Genomic DNA, 12,363 nt, shown 5'->3' on the forward strand with positions numbered 1-12,363 from the left:
TCTTCTTCCAAAGAGTATTCCTTTATTGCTGAACTTCTTCAGAACAGAAAATAAACACAGTAGATCTATGCACAAGTGGGACAATCCACCTTGTGGAAATGACATAATAATTTAAGATGGCCACAGGCTGCACAGGGATGTTCTCTACAGCAGGCTGGCTTAACTGCTCTGCCAGGGATAGGGGATGGGCAAAGGGGCACTCAAGACCCATTTGGTTTTGGGGCAGAGACCCTGCTCTGTGTCCCCCTCTTTTTGTGCGCAGGGCAGAGGTAGTTTGTAAGAGAAACATACAGGAGCTGATCCAGTTTGGCTCTGCAGTACAGCCTGGTGTCTGTAGCACTGAGCTCTGGCTGGTCCTGGCCTATCAGCACCACTACAAGGCCTTCTGCTTCTTTGTGCTGGGTGCAAGGTGCTGTGGGAGGTAGTCTAAGGCAAGTGCTGCCCCCTCCTGGTCCTTTCAAGCTGGAGAGAATAGTACTGCCAGCCCAGCCCAGCAGCAGAGCCCAGTCAAGGGTTGGTGGCAGCAAGACTTCCACAGATCCAGTGCAGGACTAAACGGCTGAAGAGGGCAAGAGTATCAAATTCCGTGCTGCCCGAACAGAGCTTTTCGGAGGGGGTGGAAACCGCTGCTTGTCCCCTTCTTCACCCAGTCTGCCCCAGGCTACAACATGCTGTAGTAGGCCATTTCCTTCATGGCGTGTTCGGTCAAGGCAGACTCGTTGGCAGGGTTCCCCACCACCCCATAGTCATACGAGTTTTCCTCCTCGTAGTCCTCCATCTCCTGCTGTCCGTCCAGCTCTGCATGATCACCTGCCAGCTCCAGCATGGGATCTGAGGGGACAACAGGACAAGAAGTGAGCAGCACCTGGGCGGTAGTGCTGCAATGGCAGGCAATGTGGATTCAGCACTGGCCACCACCGCCTCCTTTGCCAGCAAGCCAAGACAGCCTGCAGAGGGAGCTGCAGTGCAGCCTTTCAGCATGAGAAGGCTGCCTCTGCCTTTCAGGGCTTGGGGGGGGGGGTAGGATGCCTTAGACCCATCCCTCCAGCTCCCTCCCCACTCCACCTACCTTGGCTGTCCAGGCTGATGTCCATCACCCCATGCTTGACCTTCATGTGCCGGCTGAGGTTGCCCTTCAGGTTGAACTTGCTGGAACAGTAAGGGCACTTGAAGGGTTTGCTGCCTGCGTGCAAGTGCATGTGGCCCAGGAGGTTGTACATGCGGTTGAAGGATTTCCCACACACCTGCGGAAGGTGGGGTGGGAAAAGGAGATGATCACCTGTCGGCAGAGGCTGGGGCAGCTTGGACTGTGGGCAGCAGGGGTGGGATTCACCTGCTTGCATCCACCCCAGTTGCCCTTCCAGGCCAATGGCCAAGAACCAGGATCCACTCCACACTCAGCTCTGAAAGCCGTCAGCAAAATAATTTCCGGGCTCAGTCCAGGCAGCTGGCAAAACCGGAATGACTAAGCTGTGCTTGAGAGGAGGGTGGATATGTTGCTTATGTGGGAAGTCTGTTCTGGAAATGACCACTGCCACTCTGGGAGTTGAGTCTGGCCTGTCTTTGCAGCCTCTGCCACTCCGCTTTGCCCTGATCTCAGGCTCTTCATAGTCCACCACCCGCGGCAGCTTCTGCTCTTTGCACTTCTGCCACCTACCTTGCACTTGAAGGGCTTGACGGACGAGTGGACGATCATGTGGGTCTTGAGTGTCTGCTTCTGCACAAAGGTCTTGAAGCAGATGTGGCACTGGTAGGGGCGCACACTGGTGTGGATCAGCATGTGGCGCTTCATGTTGGCCTGCAGCGTGAACTCTCGCCCGCACACTTCACACTTGAACTCTTTCACGCCCTGAAGACAACAGCACGCAGGTAACAAGGCTTCATTGCAGCCAAGAGGTACCACCCAATCCCACCTTGGCCAAGGAGGACAGTGCTAACCACGGTGATTTCATGCTCAGTAGTGTTTGGGGGATTTCAGAGCAAGGGGGAAGAGACCAGGGCACTTGGGATCCCCACTCCCTCCCTCCTATGGAAGCAGTTTTAACCCAAATTGTGGCAAGGCCTCTTTTTCAGAATCCAGGTCTGTGGTGACCCGAGGACAACAAAAACAGCAAGCCAGCTAAGGTGAAACCCTTTGGGTACCCCTTCAGGGCACTGCAGGTAGACACACACATACTCCTCAATAAAAGCCCTTAGAGCCACGGATGGGAAAAGGCTTCGGTTATCCAACAGCCCCCCCCCATGCCCTTCAACCTGGTGCTCTGCTGCCCGGCCTACCTTGTGGGTCAGCGAGTGCTGCTTAAGATGATGGATCTGGCTGAACTCCATGCCACACTCGGTGCAGACGAAGGGCCGCACGTTCTGGTGCTTGAGCATGTGGTTCTGCAGCTGGCTGCGATAATGGAAGGACTTGTTGCACTCTGGGCAGGGGTAGAGGGTGGGCCCCTGGTGGGTGGCCAGGTGGCGCTTGAGCTGGGTGAGGGTGGAGAAGTCCAGGCCGCACTCAACGCAGACGTGGCAGCGCCCGCTCTCGTGCTTGCCCTCGTGGGCCTTCAGCTCGCTGGGGTAGGCGAAGCCGCGGCCACAGAAGCGGCAGCTGTAGGGCTTGATGTCGGAGTGCAGCAGCATGTGGCGCTTAAGGTGGCTGGTCTGGGTGAAAGCCTTGTGGCACACCTGGCACTTGTGGGGCCGTGTGCCCTGGTGGGTGAGCAGGTGGGTCTGCAGGTGGCTGGGCTGCTTGAAGAGCTTGCTGCAGTGCGGGCAGGAGTGGGGCTTGATGCCGTTGTGGCCCAGGATATGCGTCACCAGGTTGTACTTGGACGTGTAGGACTTCTCGCACAGGCGGCACTGCCAACGCTTCTCCACTAGGTAGGAGTCATCTATCTGGACGTTGATGTCCAGGCGGTCCAGCTGAACCTTCTTGCTGTGCTCGCCATGGGCCTCCGCCTCAAAGTCCAGGGGCTCCTGCCACACAAAGCCCAGCTCGCTCTTGCCCTGCCCCGGAGGAGAGTGTGGTACAGGATGCTCCAGATTGATCAAGGGAGGAGGAGCACCAGCCTGGAAGCCGCAGTCACTGGAGAAGGCCTCTGCACTCCCCGGAGTGCTGTCCAGGGTGGCTTGTGGGGTGCTTGGGAGCCTCTCCTCATACCCGCCCAGGGACAGCTCTTCTGGGGCTTGCTGTTGCAGGTGCCGCAGGCGTCGAGGCTTCCTGTTGAACATGCTGAGATCTATCATCTTGGTAGCGCTGCTCTGCACCGTCTGCTCACAGGGGGACTCCTCCAGGCTCACAGGGTGGCTGCCCATCTGCTCTTCCTTGCCCTCACTTGCTACTGATGCTTCGTAAGCGCCGTCTTCCTGCCCCCACTCCCCCTTCTCGGGCTTCACTTTTGGCACCAGCCTCACAGGCGGGCGCTTCCTCCTCCGGGCATGTTTCCCGAAGGAAGCCTCTGCTGCTTCATCCTCCTCCGCTGGCTCGATGTGACCTTGGCCTTCATTCTCCAGAGGGCAATGGCTTTCCGGCTGCTTCAACTCAACCATGGACATGCCGTCGAGCCTGCCTGCGAAGCTGGAGAAGAAACCTCCGGGGCTGACGGTGGCACCAAAAAACTCGTTCTCAGTCACCAAGCCCAGGACGGCTGCTTGGGCCAGAGACAGCACCACCACGGCATCTGTCTGTGTTCCAGAGTGGGCAAAGCGGTCCATGGCTCATACCATCAAGCACAGCTTCTGTTGTCTGCAGGAACAAAAGGGAGAAAGAGAAGCCATTACCCTGTTGGCCAAGCAGAGGGCTGTGGGCTGAGAGAACCCAGTTGGCCAGCAGGGGCCCTAGCTGGCAGCTCCAAAATCATGGCAATGGAAAGTGGCATCTACTCTGGACATAGCCTTTAAAATGAAAGGAACACCAAAGGGCAGAGCTTAGAACCTGAAAGCATCCCATGTTTTGGAGCTAAACAAATATTCTGCACTCCTGAAACTGGAGCAAAACCTGAAATCTAAACATGGGTGTGCTTCACTGGCAAGATGAGGGATGGTGGTGGTGGGAATGCCTAGTGGCCGGATGACAGGCCAGACATTTGTATCCTTACCATTTCCCAAGACTAGCAGAAACCATATATTCCATAGAGCCCTGTACAATGGCTCAGTTGTGCTGTGTTTATTCTTTATTGTAAAGGGCTCAGCGTGTAGCAAAATCTTGTGGCCTTCTATCTGATACCTGGGGGGGGGGGGAGGCTTCTGCATGCCAGGTCAGGAGCCTCCCCAAATGTGGCAAATTCTGCACTTCTAGAGAGAGTAGGCAGTCTGATGACTGCACCTCCCCAGGTATTGGGATGTTGTCACCCACCAGGTTGGGCTGGATTCCTTTCTACAAGAAAGGGCACAGCAGCCTCCTTGGTTGTGAAGGTGGCAAGCAGGGCCAGGCAGGACTCGCACCTAGGAGGCAGCCCTTAGAACCCTAGGACCTCCCCTCTCAGTGTGTGCTTTTTGTGTGACTGGGAAGCACCAGAAAGCCAAGCCAGAGAGAGGAGAGCATGGGGGGGGGGATACTGCTCCTTCCCCCAGTATGGGGCTAGCAGGACCAGAAGAGCCAGAATAACTGTTCCTCGCCTGAAATACAAAGCCAGTCTTCCTGGGTGCAGAGCAGAAAGACAAGCCAGGCTTGGACTAACCCTGAGTCAAAGGAAACAGCTAGACAGAACAACCTCAGAACTTGCCACTTTTGAACCACTGGAAATAAATGAACCTCATTCTCCGCCAGAGCTGCCTGCATGCTCTTAAACCCTGTGCGGGTGAGGATGGCTGGTGCAGAGAAAAGAAATGTGAACAAGGGAAGACAAAAAGAGGAAATGGAGGGGGGAAAGATAGCAAGAGGCAGGTGGGGGGAGGAGGGGAAGGAGACAGCAGTGTATGGAGGCAGCCAAAACAAAGGAGAGAGGGGAGGAGGCAGGAAGGAGAGAGGAGGAAGGAGAAGAGAAGAGGGGGCTGGCAGGCATCGGAGAAGAAAGGAAGAGAGAAGGAAGGAAGGAGGCTGGGTATGGGGGAGGATTAGAGGAGGCGGAGGAGGCAATGAGCGCAGCAGGGCCAAGAAGGGGCCCATCAGGTCACCCAGAGACAAGCAGGAGAAGGCCGTGTAGTGACCCGCAGGCTGGCCTCAGTGCCTGACCCATTTTGCATGCAAGCTGCACCACAATGCAAGGAGGGCCCCTGTTAAGCACACTTTCATTTCAATGGGCTGTAGAGGCAAAGGGGAACAACAGTATTGATTCCCTCCTCACAGGAGGCAGCCTTGAAGCTGGAGACTGGCCATGATGGCAGCCACTTCTGGGCCAGCCGGCATGTCCTGGGCACAGAATGGTAGCAATCCTGAGCAAAGGTGCCAGAGGGGAGCCCACCTAGAATTATTGATTGTGGGCATAGGCAGCTTTTTTTTTTGGTTAGGGGAGGGAGTCAGCCTGTCCAGCCACTTCAGTCTTTAAAATCCATCTGCTTCTCTCATTCACCCTTTAAAATCCATTGCCTGCCCTCCCTCCCTCCCACTTTCCCTTCCATTTCTGATTCTTGCCTCTTCTCTCCATCTTTCTCTCTCTCCCTCATTCTTTCCGTTACCCTGGCAACGCCTCTCTCAGCTTGATAGTTCAGTCCTGTGTGCCTCTCTTATCTCCTCTCTCTTTCTCTCTCACTTTCATCAATCTCCTAATCTCCTTCTGTATTCCAACCCCGCTCTCTCACCCACCTCCATCTCCTCTAATGTCCCATCTCAGCTTCCAGGTGACATTAGATCTGAATCACATATTTCGGTGGGTGGGTGGAAGAAACTTTCAAAGCCAGGCTCTGCAAGGTGTATGGATTTTGGATGGGGTCCCTTCTCATTGGCCACCTCCCTCTTTAATCCCCAAAGTGTGGGGCTGACCACCCACACCAAGACCCACTTTCCTACCTGAAGGGGACACTCTTCACACCAAGCCAACCTTCAAGAAACCAACCAGATCCAACTGCTACGTAGGGACAGCCAGGATTGCTTCCCACAGAAGCAGGCACATCACCATCACCATACAACCAACCCAGGTGCAGGTTTGGCTTCCAGACAGGTGTGTCCCTGCTCCCTAGTCATCTGTACCTTTGCTTTCATTTGAAGCAGGTTCTCTCAACCCTCCTACTTTTGAGAGCATCTCCATCACAGAAAACAAGCATCTACATCAGCCCCCTTCAGACTTTTTATGCCCTGACATGAATGAAAACATAAGCACCTAAGAATTGGCTTTTGCTGGACTGGGCCAGAGGTTTACCTAGCCCAACACTGGCTCCCAAGACTTGTTCCATTTCTCTCTTTGGAAATCCATGTCTACTGGATGACTCCTGTGTTCATTTCTTGACCAACCATCTCTTGTTGAGGAATTGACGTAGGACTGCAACCCCGGCCAGTCCAGCCATGTGATGCTGGAGCTGATGGGTGGTGGCATGTGGAGGCCACTGGTTTAGGGAAGGTTGCCATAGGAGAACCATCTGAGAAAGGGCCAGGCACTCTTGTATCATAGGCTTTCACAGAAGAACTTGGTTTCTCTCTAATGGCACAGGAAGAAGTATTTGAGTTGCAGTTTGCTGCCCTTGACTATACCTCTCCTTCCACCACCTGCAAGCCTGATCCTCTCCAGCAGGAATGGAGAATTCACACTCTTTCCCCAAAGCAAAGTGTTTATCAATACTACAGAAGACAATTACTACTAAAAGGCACTAATTCAACAATGAAATTCAGGAGATAAGAGGCTGGGAAGTCGTAATGAACAAAGGGCCCGTATTCGTGGCATCCTGCCAGAGCGCAAAAATTCTGATTAATGTGGCTATTGGGGGCTAGTCAATGCTTTAAGCAATGCACATCTAGAGATCTACAAACTTGAGATTACACAACTTTAAGTCTTCACTGCTGCTTTCCACAAAATTGTTCTCTGCATTAGCATGGAGATCTCCTAAGCTCCCTGCTGAAGGTTCACCATGAAGGACAAATTGTTCTAAAGGCAGCATCCAGCACCCAAGTGGGCCCTGCAGCCCACAACTCTTGGTGCAGAGCTAAAAGAAATGGGTGATGTCAGAAGTTGCAAAGAGGGGCATCAATGGGGTCTATCCAGGAAAGCAGCCATGCCTCTTGTGTTTCTAGTCTCTGCACCAAAATGCCCAGGGCAACATAATAAAGAAGCAAAGCTGCCAGTATTTTAGCATATTACTGGAGATGTGATCACTTATGAATATTTGGGGGGGGGGTGTTTGTGGGAGAAGAGGCAGGAACAAAATAAAGATGGGTTTCTTTTTGTCGCCCTTGGTTCTCTTGCTTTAAAAACAACATTTGCTGAAATAAATGGAGAAAGACTTTCAGGTTCCTCCTTTCTGAAACGACTTCTCTTCCTACATGTTCCCTGTCCTCTCTGAAAATAGAAAAGCTATTTTAAAAGAAGCAACCAAAAAAAAGGGAACTGAATAGAGGAATGAGGAAAGGGGAAAAAAGAGCCTCTAGGGGGGTGGTGGAGGGAAACAGAATGAAAAGAGATGAAAAATAAAGGAGGGGGGAAAGAGAGAGAGAGGCAGAAAAGACTCTGAAAAGAAAGAATGCTTCCAGCCTGAATAGATTGTGCATGGAAGGGGGAAGAGAGAGAGAGAAAGAAAGAAAAAGAAAGAAAGAGAGAGAGAGAGAATGCTTGAAAAGAAACAGCTACACAAAATGACCCTTGATTCACAGGCTGTGCCAATCACCACAATGCAAAAGTCTTTTTTTCTCTCCCCCCCCCCCACATTCTTCCTCTTTCCAGTGGAGGTGGAGGGAAAGAGACTTGATTCTCAACCGAGCAGAAAATAAATCTGGCCAAATGGATGGTGAAGCGACTTGTAAGAATCCTTGTTTGAAAAAAAGCACACACAATCCAATGAAAAATAAATAGGTTCTTTAAGAGGAAAGCTTCTGCTTTAACAAAGCCTCCTACAGATTAGGAGAAGGGCTCTCTCTTATGGGAAAATATTCAGAGGCAACAGAAACAGGGACCTGCTTGTCAGAAACACCCAGCCCTGGAGCTGGCAGAGAACAAGTTGCTTTCCATTGAACCTCCAAACTAGACAACAAGAGTGTCTGTCTGGGCATGTGTATTGGTGAGGAGATGAGACCCTTTGCCTGGTCCTTAAAGGTCCCATGCCATAGAGAGAGACAGAATGAATGAGAATAAACTTTGAAACCCTCAAGCAGCCAAAACAGCTCAAATATTTTTCAACAACCTCTCAACATTTTAGATTTATTGCAACTGGACCAAAGTGTTGGTTGGTCAATAGGAAGAAAACTGTGGCCTACTGGCCAACTTTGGAAGGGTTCTGCGTCACCTTCCTCACAGGTGGGTTAATGCTGGCAGGGCTCATCTTCCATCCAAGAATTGCTAGAGTCAGAGCACCAGAATAAAAAAGCACTGGGTTTTTGGGAATAGCAGGGATGGGGTCTTGGGAGGGTCCATAACTCAAGTAATGGAAATCATAACTCAGAAGAATTACACACTTGGAAGGCAGTATCTTTAAAGACAACTGAGGATTTGTTTTTAAAAGGAAATAGTAAATCATTGGTTGGCTTACAAGGCTATGGAAGTTTACAAAAGCATTTAAAAGTAATTTCTGACACACACAGCATTGCTAAGCTAGTCTGTTGAGGGCTGCGATTTCCTTGCTCAGTTGCTCCTCATGCTACACAATGACTGGGAGGGAATGAAGTTCACACAACACAACCACCCCTCTGCTGTCTATTTAAGTCATAGCATTGTTGTCAATGCTTCTCAAGGCAGGCAGGTGTGTCAGCCCTAACCTGCAGCAGGTCAGACCTACAAGGCACATCATCATTTTAACTTCCTGTGGATGTTCCAGTGCAAATGTCTGAGCTTTATTTCCCACACCTGAACTCTCTGTGATACAGTGTTAGAAACATGCACAGCAAAGGAATGCCATTTGAAGGCAGATCTACCAGCCACAGCTGTGGACCAGCAAAGACAATGCCTCTCCCCTTTCACAACAGTGGACTTCCTCCCTGCACAATGTGAAACCCAATACAGGAGTTGGGGGGGCGAGTACAGGGAGATCCAAGCTTCTTCAGGTAAGCTCCACGACACAGAAGGTGAAGGAATAAGTGGGAAATGCTTTAGAGCTGGAGTGTACTGTCCCAGTTTGACCCATTGCAATATAATACAGTAAGTGTTAACTGCATCAGCCCCAGCACACAAATGCTTTTCTAGGTAACTGATTGATATGGAAGTTAGCAAAACACTGAGATTGAAGTTCCAATCTTAAAAATTAATTGCATGCACTCTAACTTGAAGAACCAACCCCTCTGCAGAAAGACAGGAGTCAAGAATGCATTTCAAATCAGCAAGAGTCTGCACGACAACTTAAGCCACCACACAGAGGATTTGCCAAGTTCAGCAGGTTGGAGCAGCCACCACAATGGACTTTCCAAGAGCACAAACTAACACTTCCTATATCTGCTGTAATCAAAATTTATCTTTTTACAAGGAATCCATAAAAGCTTAGTTTGGAAAACTGAGAAATGCATAATAGAGTAGCCTTCCCCAACCCAGTACCCTCCAGATGGTTTGAACTACAATTCCCATCTCAGCTCCAGCCACCACAACTGTAGCATGGTGGAGCTGATGGGAGCACAGCCATGATGGCTGAAGCTAATAGCAGTTTCAGTTTATAACTTCTGGGGGCTGATGGGAGTTGCCGTCCAAAACATCTGGAGGGCTTGAGGTTGGGGTGGTTGTAACAGTGGGCTAAGCTGGCTGGGCCCTCCGCCAATGACCAGCAGGTTTTTTTTGTGTTTGAGTTTATAACTTTATTCTAACAGGACAAGTTCCACCTGGGCCTGGCCAACATGGTGTCCTCCAGGCGTTGCTGGACTCTTCCCTGACCACTGGCCATTCAACTTCTGGAGGATACTGCACTGGTTACCTCTGGCATATGGTATGGATTTGGAAAATGTGTGATTTCCAACTGCACCAGGAGGAATGACAAAGCAGACATCACAGGACATTTGTCATCCCTTAGCCAAAATACCGAATCATACAGGGTCTGCATGGACATGTTAGTTTTGCTCCTGGGTACCACACTTACTTGAATGAGGGGATCTTTTGTAAACTGCTTTGAGAGCCTCTTAAAGGCTATGAAGCAGAATATATGCATTTTGAATGAATATGTCAACCTAAGCAACTGCCACTATACTGATTCTCTGACAGACCCAGTTTTCTGGCTTTCATCCCAGCAGGTCTCACAGTCCTTTCACCTCAACTGACTGTCTCATACATCACGGTGGCAGCACTCAACCCAAGTTGGAACATAGGAAGCTGTGTTATATTGAGTCACAACCTTGATCCACTCAGCTTGGAGTTGTGTACACTGACTGGCAGCAGCTCTCCAGGGTTTCAGACAGGGGACATTCCAATTACTACCTTGAGATACTGGAGATTAAGACATTCTGCATGCAAAGCGAATTCTCTACCACTGATTGATGACCTCTGTACAGTCTGAGAGGTCTGCCACCCTAATGATGCTTGGAGTCTAAGTAGGCAGAGAGTGGAAAGGGTCATTAGCCCTGAGCTCTTGCAGGAACTGTGGGAGATTAGCAGCCAAACCTAAAAAAATGCATATTCTTACTACCGGTAGTTAGCAATAGGAGGAGCGAATACCACAGAGCTGTACTGCTGATAGGCAGCTACTCAGACCATAGAAATACAATTGGTAGACAGGACAATTGGTGTCATTTCCCTTCGTCTCCTGGACAGGAAGGAGCATATAGTGCTTCCTATTCCTCTCTCCTCTCTTCTTTTGACCAGCATTGGATGCAGACATGCCTCTGCTTGCTTCAGCTTTAGGCACATGCCTGAAGCTCGTTGTACTGTATATATATCTTTTTCCTGCATAGATTTTTCTACTGCCATTGCTGTGAACCAATGCAAGATTATGTGAGTAAATTATATTTTTAAACTTTGCAAGTTGTTGGCTGATTCTTTGCTAAGCAGGGTAAGAAGGGGGAAGCCAGCTGGACTTGCCCAAAACAAGACATTGCAGCCTAATTCCTATGCTTTTAATTTTGCTGCCAAGGATGGGATTTTGAAACTCTGTTCAACCTACACATGTGGCGCCTGGATAGATAAATTGCAATTAATATATGCTCTCCTATCCATTAAAATCCATCCCACAGGAACATACTTCCTAGTCCCTCTCCCGTCCTGAGGCCAGCTTAACAGGACTGAGATAGGGAGGACATGGCGAAGCCCTAGTAATAAAAAAATACCACACATGGCAAAGTTATAGCCTTTATTGAATAGCCTTTGGGGAAGTGGGGGGTGAGATAGAGGCCTAAACAAACATAGGCCTGTTTTCAGACTGGTAGCCCCAGCTGGGCTCCTGTGCCTTTGAAAGCTGCATGACAGACAACAGAGTAGCAGGAATTGTGCTGCTTACAGAGGAAGAACTGGAAGTGTGGGGTGGTCAGGTGGGAAAGTGGGCAAGGCTTCATAGCTGTGTAGAAAGGATAATCCCAGCAGGTGCAGCTTTCCTGGAAGCCTGCATGTAGCTAGGCATAAGGAAGGCCCTCTTGCCCTCTTCCTCTGTTAGAGAGCTGTGAAGGGAGACACACAGAGAGTAATGAGCAGTGATCAGCAACTGGAACAACTGGGCCCTGGATGCAGAGGTACTTGTGAGGGTGACAGCAAGAGAGGGAGTGGTGCCACTTAAGCACTCATCCAGCCCCCTTGCCTCAGTCTCCCCTAAGAAGTAGGCAATACACACCCCTTCCCCTGCAGGGGGCTTGCAGCATGTGTGCAGCGGCTGTTTGTTCTGTTCCCTATGTCCAGGCTGTGATCCTGCAAGGCAAGAGTTCTTGGGCAGGATCAGCACCCTCCAGCAGAGAACACTTCTGCATGCTGACCCTCATGTTGCCTGGGTGGGAGATGCTGCTCCTCGCTGGTCCAGAGGAAAGAGGCTTCCAGCAAGAGGTGATGAAGACAGCTGCAACACTTAAACTTAGTAGCTTGTTGTAGGGATGCTTTGTTCTGGCCTCCCCAGTTTGAGAGAGGGAGTAGAGTGTTTTGACCTGATGTCCCAAGACAAAGTACCTGTAAGAGGTCTGGGAAAGAAGTGTTACCAATGTGCTCTTTCTATATATGCATGACACGAGATCAGAGCAATAAAGTCTCATGCCCCGTCATTTGAGCTGTGGTTTTTCTCTCCCTGGGATTTTGACACTGATATTGGTGTGCTGTGATTAGATTCTGTGGCATCGTGAGTAGGGCAGGAGGGTAGGGGGAACAGTGGCTCTTACTCCAGTCCACTGAGTGGGTGATATTTCAC

General features: G+C 50.5%; 1 protein-coding gene and 1 long non-coding RNA gene across 4 annotated transcripts in view; one reads left to right on the forward strand and one right to left on the reverse strand.

Moving 5' to 3' along the window:
- Nucleotides 1-12,363, reverse strand: part of ZNF710 (zinc finger protein 710) — a 22,482-nt gene continuing 10,119 nt past the window's right edge. For all 3 annotated transcript variants that reach the window (XM_083475080.1, XM_083475079.1, XM_083475078.1), the window contains 4 exons: nucleotides 2,278-3,733; nucleotides 1,658-1,849; nucleotides 1,070-1,244; nucleotides 1-831 (listed from right to left, as the gene is read on the reverse strand). In XM_083475080.1, the coding sequence (XP_083331206.1) occupies nucleotides 662-831; nucleotides 1,070-1,244; nucleotides 1,658-1,849; nucleotides 2,278-3,702 (1,962 nt within the window). In that variant the 5' untranslated portion in view covers nucleotides 3,703-3,733 and the 3' untranslated portion in view covers nucleotides 1-661. The remainder of the gene's footprint in view (nucleotides 832-1,069; nucleotides 1,245-1,657; nucleotides 1,850-2,277; nucleotides 3,734-12,363) is intronic.
- Nucleotides 9,752-12,220, forward strand: LOC310693327. Its single transcript, XR_014519080.1, has 2 exons — nucleotides 9,752-10,973; nucleotides 11,868-12,220. It is a non-coding gene; the product is annotated as an uncharacterized lncRNA (long non-coding RNA).

Source organism: Podarcis liolepis, assembly GCF_965112155.1.
Source record: "Podarcis liolepis genome assembly, chromosome: 14".
In the NCBI taxonomy this organism is placed as follows: domain Eukaryota; kingdom Metazoa; phylum Chordata; class Lepidosauria; order Squamata; family Lacertidae; genus Podarcis; species Podarcis liolepis.